This window comes from Amaranthus tricolor, chromosome 16 (assembly GCF_026212465.1).
Source record: "Amaranthus tricolor cultivar Red isolate AtriRed21 chromosome 16, ASM2621246v1, whole genome shotgun sequence".
NCBI lineage: Eukaryota > Viridiplantae > Streptophyta > Magnoliopsida > Caryophyllales > Amaranthaceae > Amaranthus > Amaranthus tricolor.
In genome coordinates this window covers 20592373-20602250 of record NC_080062.1, presented here as the reverse complement: position 1 = coordinate 20602250, position 9878 = coordinate 20592373, and the positions used below count along the sequence as shown (strand labels likewise).

At 40.0% G+C, this 9878-nt stretch overlaps 1 protein-coding gene and 1 non-coding gene across 2 annotated transcripts; one reads left to right on the top strand and one right to left on the bottom strand.

Moving 5' to 3' along the window:
- Window positions 1-7039: 7039 nt before the first annotated feature.
- Window positions 7040-7577, bottom strand: LOC130802618 (uncharacterized). Its single transcript, XM_057666625.1, has 2 exons — window positions 7334-7577; window positions 7040-7182 (listed from the first exon to the last, which is right to left on the bottom strand). Exons 1-2 carry the CDS (start codon window positions 7575-7577, stop codon window positions 7040-7042), a joined length of 387 nt encoding a protein of 128 aa, XP_057522608.1.
- Window positions 7578-8766: 1189 nt separating this feature from the next.
- Window positions 8767-8873, top strand: LOC130803352 (small nucleolar RNA R71). The gene has a single exon (XR_009039900.1). It is a non-coding gene; the product is annotated as a small nucleolar RNA R71 (small nucleolar RNA).
- The last annotated feature ends 1005 nt before the right edge of the window (window positions 8874-9878 follow it).

Genomic DNA, 9878 nt, shown 5'->3' with positions numbered 1-9878 from the left:
GATGTTCTATACCTTTGACTGAACCTTGCTCGACCGGTTGAGCGACCTTCAGTAATGTGATACTCAGCTTCTGATCTCAAGTACGTGCTTCTAGACTGCTCGAGCTACCTTCGCTTGAGCTAATTCTGGTCAAGTGGGCTTCTTTTGGATTGTTTTTGTGGCTTGGCTCATGATGTTCACTTCTTTGTGCCCTCGGCTTTTAGGTGAGCAATGTATGCAACAAAAAGGGCTAGTTTGTGCTCGATTTCGATGATTAGATCCTGAAATGAAATAAATCAACAAAGCAACCAAACAAGCGTAAAGTCCAATAAAATAATGCAATAACATATTGTTTCCTCACGCTAAACGAGCCACTTATAAGTGTGAAAATAAAGATAAAATGTAGTTTACAAACTCCCCTAAGCTAGACCCTTGCTTGTCCTCAAGCAAGCATTGTATTATCATAAAGAGAAAAGATCGGGAACCAACATAGCACATGAATGATCTAACAAGTTAGCTATTAAAGATAATAAATGTGCATGAATGTGATTCAATGCATTGAAAACATAACCACATTAAGAAATCGTAAGCTAAATTACAAAAGCAATAAAACTAAAGGGAAATCAATAAAAGCATGCATATATACACAAGAAGAACCTAAGGAGACCATAAACACAACACCTCCCCAAAGCCAAACTAAGTAGTGTTCTCAATGCAAAAAAAGGGCTTTAGAGAAGGTGCGAGGACTCAAGTCGCCACTCTCATCTCCCTCATCATCATCATCATCATCATCTCCCTTATCCTGTGCCCTAGGACTAAAAGAAGTACTAGCACCTCCCCCAGAATTGTAAACATAACCAAAATCACCTGGTGGCGGTGTGTACCACGATGGGTGCACATGATTCGGGGCGATATTCCCCTGCCGGTAATGATGATCATATATAGGATATTGGCTACGCTGGTAATCGACCATGAATTGGTCGAATCAACTCTGGTGCACCTCTATCCGGTCAAACCGCTGATTATAGTCGTCCCTATGCAGATGTATTGCTCAAGGGAAGCCAGGACGGAATCAGGGTCGGTATGGTGGGGTAATAGTAGGGGTAGAGGTGCTGCATGAGAGGTGCCACCAAACTCGTAGGTAGAGAATGAACCTCCTTTCTCAAAAGCAGGTGAGGGCGACGTTCCTCATTTGTGGAAGAAGAGCCACGTCGTCCTCGACGTGAGTACTGATTACGGAAAGCCTATGGTGGTGGCCTTTCCACTGGTAGAGGGTCAGGTGCCCGCCCTTCTGATCTAAAGAGATAGGTGGGACGATTTGGGATTAAGTCGGGGAGATCTTGGGTGGGGAGAAGGATACTAATTTTTCAGTCATGAACCTTTCACCATGTTTGACCATTAGTAAGCTCTAGCCATTTAGATTGAACTAAGTGGGTCATGGTGATGGTGGTGGTCTCTCTAGATCGTACCTCTTCCCTTCTCCAACCAAATTGCATAGTAATTTGGGTGATGTGTCCGCAAAACTGTATCGATGTACGAACAATATTAGGTTTATTAATTGTATGGCGAAATGTGTGGACTAGAAGCCTAACTAAGTTAAAGAATAAACCCCATTCAGGGCGGAAGAATGAGCCTAAAATAATCAAATCATTACTGTTGGCCTTATTGGACTCAAATTTGGCCGTGATAGAGAAAGCCATGAACATGAGCCAAATCCTAATGATAGGGTAATGGACCTTTTCAGAACTAAATTCTGCAGGTTGGTCAAGTGTTCTCCTGATATTAACGGACAAATTTGGGAAGGGTGTTGCTCATAATCTAATCCTCTCCCGTGTCGTTCAGATCAAATAAATCTGCAAGCTCAGTCGTAGTGAGCTGCCACTCGATCCCATCTATCCTAAAATATAATAAGGTCTCCCCATAATCATGTTGTGTTACGGTCAAGGAACTCAAAAACTCGAGGACTAAGTCGAGGTATGTTTCCCTATGCATATCAAACATAAAACTCATGCCTATGGCTTTAATGAAATGTATAGCATACTCAAATAAACCTAGGTTTCTAAGCACATTTGCACAAATAAACCTAGTGGGAATGATAGGTCTTTCCTTGAAAATTTGAAACTTATCTCGTTGGTCTTCGATCCTGAAAACAATGTTAGTGTAGTCCTCATCTGGTTCACTTATTGGCTCTTGTTGTGGTGATGGAGTTCTCTCTATCCTTCTTTGCCCCCTAGGTGCCATAGTTTATTTTTGTGGATGAATTTCCTAAAACAAAGACTCACAACAAGCAAAGAACACAAAATCTCTACTAAAAAGAAAAGATTAATTAGTAGAAAGAAAATTAAAACTCAAATCTTGAATAATGGAGCAATGTGGATGTAAATGATTAATTTGAAGAATGAAATGTTGTTATTGATGAGTGAAAGTAGAAGGATTGAAGGATTTTATGGTTTACGGTTTGAGTTTTTAGTGAGGCAAAAGGATGTTGCTTGAGTGAAGAAGGTGAGAAATGAGGGTTTGATCGTGCAGATCTGGTTTTAAATATAAATTATGTCAGAAACTGCTCCCCGCTCGATCGAGCGAGCTCGCTTGACCTGTCGAGCGAAGTACAATTCTCTTTTTCTTGGATTATGTTCTTCTGCTGAGCATTCTGGAAAATATTAGCTTTATTACTCGAGTGGTCGAGTGAGCTATAGAAGGGATGCTCGACTGGTCGAGCAAGTCCACTGTTCCAGCGTCAGATGCCTGCTCTTTGCTCGACCCGAGCCAACTTTGCTCGACTAGTTGAGCAGATTTTTTTTAGCTGATCTCTCATTCAGACCTCCTGCAGTTCAATGCTATGTTTAAGATACCCTTTTTGCTCGATGTTGCAGCACCAGTTCTGCAGATTTCTCAATTTTATACACACCATGAACAACTTAACTATCAAATCCTGCATCCATCAACTTAGTACAAGCATGCTATATAAAATATGATACATAAATGTAAAGAAAAACTAGAAATAAAAGTAAATATACACAAAAACATACCTAAGTTGGGTTGCCTTCCAACAAGGGCTCATCTGCACGATAGTGTTTGATACGTTGACCATTCACGTTGAATGTCTCCCCTTTTGCATTTGACAGCTCAAGGGAACCATAGGGGAATACCCTTGTGATCTTGAATGGTCCCGTCCAACGTGACTTCAATTTTCCTGGGAATAGCCTCAAATGGAGTTGAAAAATAACACCAATGGTCCCACCTCAAAGTTCCTTCATATAAGACCTCTGTCATGCCATAGCTTGGTCCTTTCCTTGTATAGCCTTGAACTCTCGTATGCATCCAACCGTATCTCATCAAGTGATATCCAACAATCTCTTCTCACCAGCACGCAGTAAATCATCATTAACGGCTTTGATTGCCTAAAATGTTCTATGTTCAAGCTCTACTGGTAAATGGCACGGCTTCCCATAGATTAACTTGTATGGTGTAGTTCCAATAGAGGTTTTGAATGTTGTTTTGTAGGCCCAAAGAGAGTCATCCAACTTGTTTTCCCAATCTTTTCCCGACCTTGCAACCATCTTCTCAGAAATTCTCTTGATCTCTCGGTTGCTAATTTAAGCTTGGCCACTAATTTACGGATGATAGCCTAGACCAATCTTATGATAAACTCTAAATTTCTTCAATACATCTTCAAACCTCTTTTCCAAAAAATGTTTCCCTCCATCACTAATCAATACCCTTGGTGTGCCGAAATGCGGAAAAATGTGTTTATTGAAGAACTTGGTAACGACGCGCGCATGATTGGTGGGAGATGCACTAGCCTCTACCCATTTCGATACATAGTCAACTGCTAGCAAGATGTACCTATTCCCATAGGAGGATGGGAATGGTCCCATGAAATCCACCCCCCATACATCAAAAACTTCAATTTCTAGGATGTTGTTGAGCGGCATTTCATTTCTTCTTGAAATATTCTACTTGCTAGATAATTAGCTAGATCAGCATACCATGGAGCGCTTGTCATACTTAGAGCTAAGAGACACTCATCTGGAAATGAATCATCAATTAGAGCTTCCAAAACTTGCTCCATCATCATGAATCAACCGGGAGAAGTGGTCGAAAAAAATATTCTCCGCACCCTTCTTATCCTTTACCTCTAAATCAAAATCTTGCAATAGGAGAATCCACCGAATCATACAAGGCTTAGCATTTTTCTTTGTCATCAAGTACCTCAAAGCTGCATGATCGGTATGGACAATCATCTTTGAACCTAACAGGTAAGGCCTAAATTTCTCTATGGCAAACGCAACTGCCAAAAGCTCCTTCTCTAATGTTGCATAATTCATCTGATCTAGATCCAATGTCTTACTTGCATAACAGATGGCATGCAACATGCCATCCTTTCTCTAACCCAAAACAGCCCCTACTGCATAATTAATTGTGTCGCACATAAAATCATAGGGGAGCTTCCAATCCGGTGGTTGGATAATAGGAGCAGAGATAAGATCCTGTTTTAATCTGTTAAACGCTTCAAGGCAATCGTTAGTAAACATGAACGGGGCGTCTTTGGCGAGAAGCTCAGTTAGAGGCCTAGCAATCTTGGATAAATCCTTGATAAACCTTTGGTAAAAACCAGGGTGACCAATGAAACTCCTTATTCCCTTAACATCAAAGGGAGGAGGCAAACGCTTTATAAACTATGCTTCCGCTTTAGCTACTTCAATGCCCCTGTTGGAGATAACATGACCTAGCACTATACCCTGTTGTACCATGAAATGGCATTTTTTCCAGTTTAGGGTGAGGTTGGTCTTCTTGCACCTACGAAGCACTTTTTCGAGGTTGCTTAAGCATGCTTCGAAAGATGTTCCGTACACAGAAAAATCATCCATAAACACTTCCATAAAATCCACACTAAAATCAGAGAAAAATGGCCATCATACATCGTTGGAACGTTGCGAAGGCATTGCAAAGATCGAAGGGTATCCTTTAATATGAAAAGGTCCCATGAGAACAAGTAAAAGTGGTCTTTTCCTAATCATCTGGATGGATAGGTATCTGGAAAAATCTAAAGTATCCATCTAAATAGCGAAAATATGAATGGTTTACCAAACGTTCCAACATCTGATTGATAACCGGTTTCTAGCACGTCGTTAATGCTAAGAATCAAGTTATACAAACAATAATTATAATCACCTTAATACCACTATAATGAGTATAATGGAAAGTCGAGGGTCGAACCACAAGTACAAGGGATGCTAAACTAAAGACTTGGTGTAGGAAGGTTATATGGAAGGTTCGTTGGTGGGTGAACTTAACTAATAACAAGAATAAAAAGTGAAACTCAACAATGAGAGACAAGCGGGGAGTAGACTACGTCCACCCTAGGATGGTCTATTGGAAATAAAGATCAACTAGGTCAAGGGAGTTCGAACGATAATCAATCAAGAAACTCTAGATATCGAGAGGAAGTTGGTGACCCTATAAGCCACACGAACGACCTATATTCGCCATATGTCTCTCTAAGAGCGGCAGGATAAGATTCGAATTGAATATCTATCAACAACCATCATCAACCTTAACCCTAATCCTAAACATTAAAGACAAGACCAAACCTAGGGTTTCTTTAACCTAAAATCCCTAAAGAAACTACTCTAACATACTAGAAACAAAAGCAATGAACAAAGAAAGCATCGAAAGCAAGAAAAAAATAAAGAAAGCATTAAAGGAATTGAAAGACAATAAAGCAATAAATCTACACTAGGAAAGCAATGAAAGCATAAATGAAAACAAGAATGACATTTAAGCATAAAGGAAATGTAAACTTGCATAAAGGAAGAAGATGAAAGCATGAATGAAGAACTACAAATCTATACTAGGGAAAAAACTAGAGTAAGCATTAAAGGAGTTGATGTTCTAAAATAAGGCACAAAGGCACTCAAACTACGCATCACTCTTTTACAGAAATGAGGGGTATTTATAAGCTAAGAAAAAAAAAGGGTAAAATGTCCTAAAATCCCTCGGAGTTTGGTTTGCGAATAAAAGAAATCGCACAGTGTGGGGCTTTCATTCGATCGAATCGAAGGTCAATTCGCCCGAATGGGCACCCATTCAAACGAATGGGGCTCCATTCGGGGTTTCCAGCAAGTCTAGGCATATTTCCATGGAGTTTTGAAGTCATTTGCCCGAATGTGAGTATGGTTCGCTCCAATCAACGCCCATTCGCTCGAATCAATGCCCATTCGCCCGAATGGAGCATCAATTCGGCCGAATGCTTTCCTTCTTGGCCTATTTTCGTCTTTTGAAACTTTGGATGCCTTTCGGACTTTGCGGGGACCTTGACAAAGACATGGGATGCTTGGGAAAGCTTCGGTACGCGTGTCTAATCTTCGATCAAAGCATCGTACGCAACGTAAGATACCTTGAAATCTCCGAAAATACCTGAAATTACCTCAAAACACCATGGAGACAAGAACAAGGTAAAATCAAGCGTAAGGTATGTAAAAACCATTCTGAAATGCGAGACTCGACACTACAATGAGGAGACAAATGTGCTCTAAAAACGAGCACATCACTGATGTATAAAAGGCAAAGGGAAATGATCTTTATGGGTTGCTTTATTCAATTTCCTGTAATGTATGCACATTCTCCAACATATAACTGTTCTAGTGGATACTGACCCACCCTTATAATTCTTGACAACGGTCATGCCACCCTTTTTAGGCACTACCTGTACCGGGCTAACCCACCTACTATCAGAGATATGGTAGATTTTGCCTGAGTCAAGTGATTTCTGAACCTATTTTCTCACAACATCTTTAATATTAGGATTCAATCTCCTTTGAGGCTCTATAGATGTGGCATGATCATCATCAAGAACTATTCTATTCATGCAAAAAGATGGACTTATACCAGTGATATCATCTATTGAATACCCTATAACACTCTTGAAATTTGTAATCAATGCAATCAATTGGTCATGTTAGGTATTATTTAGTTCAGCACTAACAATTACTGGATAAGTTTCATTTTCACCTAAATAAGCATATTTTAATGAAGAGGGAAGGGGTTTAAGATCAACCTAAGGAGGCATGGATCTCTCCTCTTTAACCGTCATAGAAGCCTGCAAAAATGTTTCCTTCACTGGTTCCATATAGAAATCTGGTTCATCTAACAACTTCCTCAAACTTGCGACCTCTGAGAACCTTCCATCTTCAACTCTTTCTAAGATTGACCTCAAAGGGTAATCATACTATGGGTGCATAATCTCAACCCTTGCTAATTCTGCTATGCACAGTGATTCATCAGCGGGCCCTTTCATCATTGAGGGAAGATGAAACTCAACTCTCCCCCAAGATATTCAATGTGAGCTTGCCATTGAACACATTAAAAACAACTCGTGTAGTTTTTAGAAAATCTCTCCCAAGAATGATAGGTATGACATGATCTTCAATAATATCCATGATTACAAAATCAAAAGGGACATAGAACTTCCCTTTTTGAACTGGCAAATCTTTAACAACACCGACTGGAATCCTTACTGATCTATCGGCTAGCTGCAAAGACATCCTTGTTGGCTTGATCTCAGCATTGATCCTCTTCCATAAAGATAGCGGCATGATACTCACACTAGCTCCCAAATCAGCAAGTGCTTTATTGACTAAAAGTTCACCAAATTTGATTGGAATGGTGAAAATTTCGAGGTCTACTTCTTTCTTCAGCACTCTACACTCTAGGATAGCACTACATTCCCCCCTTAGTGTTTCTACGCCTGTTTCTGGGAACTTCTCTTTTATAGCTTTAATGAAGGGAATGTTGATCTCATGCTTACTCAAAACTTGTAAAAACTTCCTATATTTTTTCTCAAGCTTGCGACGCGCTAATCTCCGTGAGAAAGGAATAAGAGGTACAACATATACATTAGTGGTGGGCTCCTTCTTCTTCTCTGGGGTAGGTGTTGGGTGTTCTTCCTTTTCCCCCTTATTAGGTGCTTCTTCCTATACTTCCATCTCTTCTTCTTCATTGTCAACAACAACCATGGGTGGAGGATCATAGGCGGTGCCGCTTCTTAGTGTAACTGCATTTACATGCCCAGAAGGGTTTTTCTCGGTGTTGCTTCGCAGCTGTCAACTAGTTTTAGAAAGGTTGCTCATTTCTTGTGCCATCTGATTATCAATGATTTTGTTATATGCTTGAATCTAATGGATGGCATTGGAAGTATCAGCATTAATCTTGGATTGAGTGGCAATGAAGTTCTCCATCATGGACTCCAAATTTGATTTCTACGGTGGGTTTGGTGGTGGAGGTCTTTGAACCCTTGGGGATTGTTGGTTATATGTCGGTGAAGGTTGGTGATATGATGGTGGGTTCAATGATGCATTGGGATTTTTATATGAAAAGTTGGGATGATGCTTCCAACCTTCATTATAGGTGTCGGAGTATAGATTGAGTAGAGGCTTCTCTTGGTTGTACATTGCATTAACCTATTGGCTCGAAGCCGATTCTGCTGATGCACACTCTGATGGGGGAATGACCTTTGATTCTACACACTTCACAAGCCTTCAATGCACTCAACTGGTCCATCCTCCTTGCCAATGCGGGGAAAGAAGTGCATCCACTTCATATTTGCCACCTTTCTTTGTATTCCTTTTATCTCTCCTACGAAAATTCGAGGACATTTCCTCGATTATCTGCTTGGTAACCTCAAGGGTTTTAGCCATCAAGGTTCCTCTAGTTGCAGCATCTACTGAAATCTGTATCTTGTCTCTAAGATCATCGTAAAAATTCTGAATTAAAAGCCAGTTTGGGATTCCATGGTGCGGACACTTCCTTTAAAACCCTTTATATCTTTCCCAAGCCTCATATAATGCTTCACCATCTTCTTAACGGAATGAAGTGATGTCATTGCGTAGTTTCGAAGTTTTGGCTGGTGAAAAGAATAGAGCAAGGAAATCTTTAGATAACGCCTCCCAAGTGCGATACTTGTTTGGCCCTCTAGATCTTAACCAATCTCTTGCCTCACCACAGAGTGAGTACGGGAAACAAATCAGCTTCATTTGTTCCTCAGAAACCCTCTAACATTTCACAGTGCCACACTTATTCACGAACTCATCTACATGGTCGTTTGGATTCTCTATCTCAGTGCCAGCAAATTGATTCTGAGCAATGAATTGAAAGAAAGCTGGTTTAACCTCATAGTTTGCAGCTGTGATGGTTGGCTAAACAATACTCGACCCTAGACTTCCATCGGGCATAGCATACTCCTGAAGGGATTTTGAGTGTTCTTTCGTCATTTTTTGTTTTCTCCTTCTCCTTTTTCTTCTCCCAATTTCAGGATTTATAAGTACAAGTTTTTCTTGTCCTTGAGACCTAGTTTGCATACACTACACTTAAAAATCGGGGTCAAGTGCAAAGTGAAGAGAAAAATATAAACAACTCAAAATGATAAAAGAATAATGAACTAACTAATTAAGAAAAATAATTAACGAAGTCACCACTCCCCGGCAACGACACCAAAAACTTGATCGGGACTTTACGTCCTTTAATAGTAATACCACAAGTGCACGGCGTAGCGTAATACGTCGGCAAGTACGAGTCGAATCCACATGGAGTGGGGAGTTAAGTCAATAGTTTCTCGATTGATTAGTGTGTTTGAAAACGTATAATATTATGTTTGGTGGTAGAAATAATTAAAGCAAGCGATTAAAAATAATGAATGAAACTGAAGCATAAGAGTAAATAAGGACGCAATGAACTAAAGTAAGGATAAAATGATCAATAAGCTACAGAGGTATAGGCTAGGCTTTCTCACCAAAGTAGTGTATACTAAACTTCAACCTAAGGTCATGGATGTTTTGTTATGGGGAAGAACGTATCGTAAATACTAATGTTCTCTCTCGAGCAACAAAAGCTTCATAAAA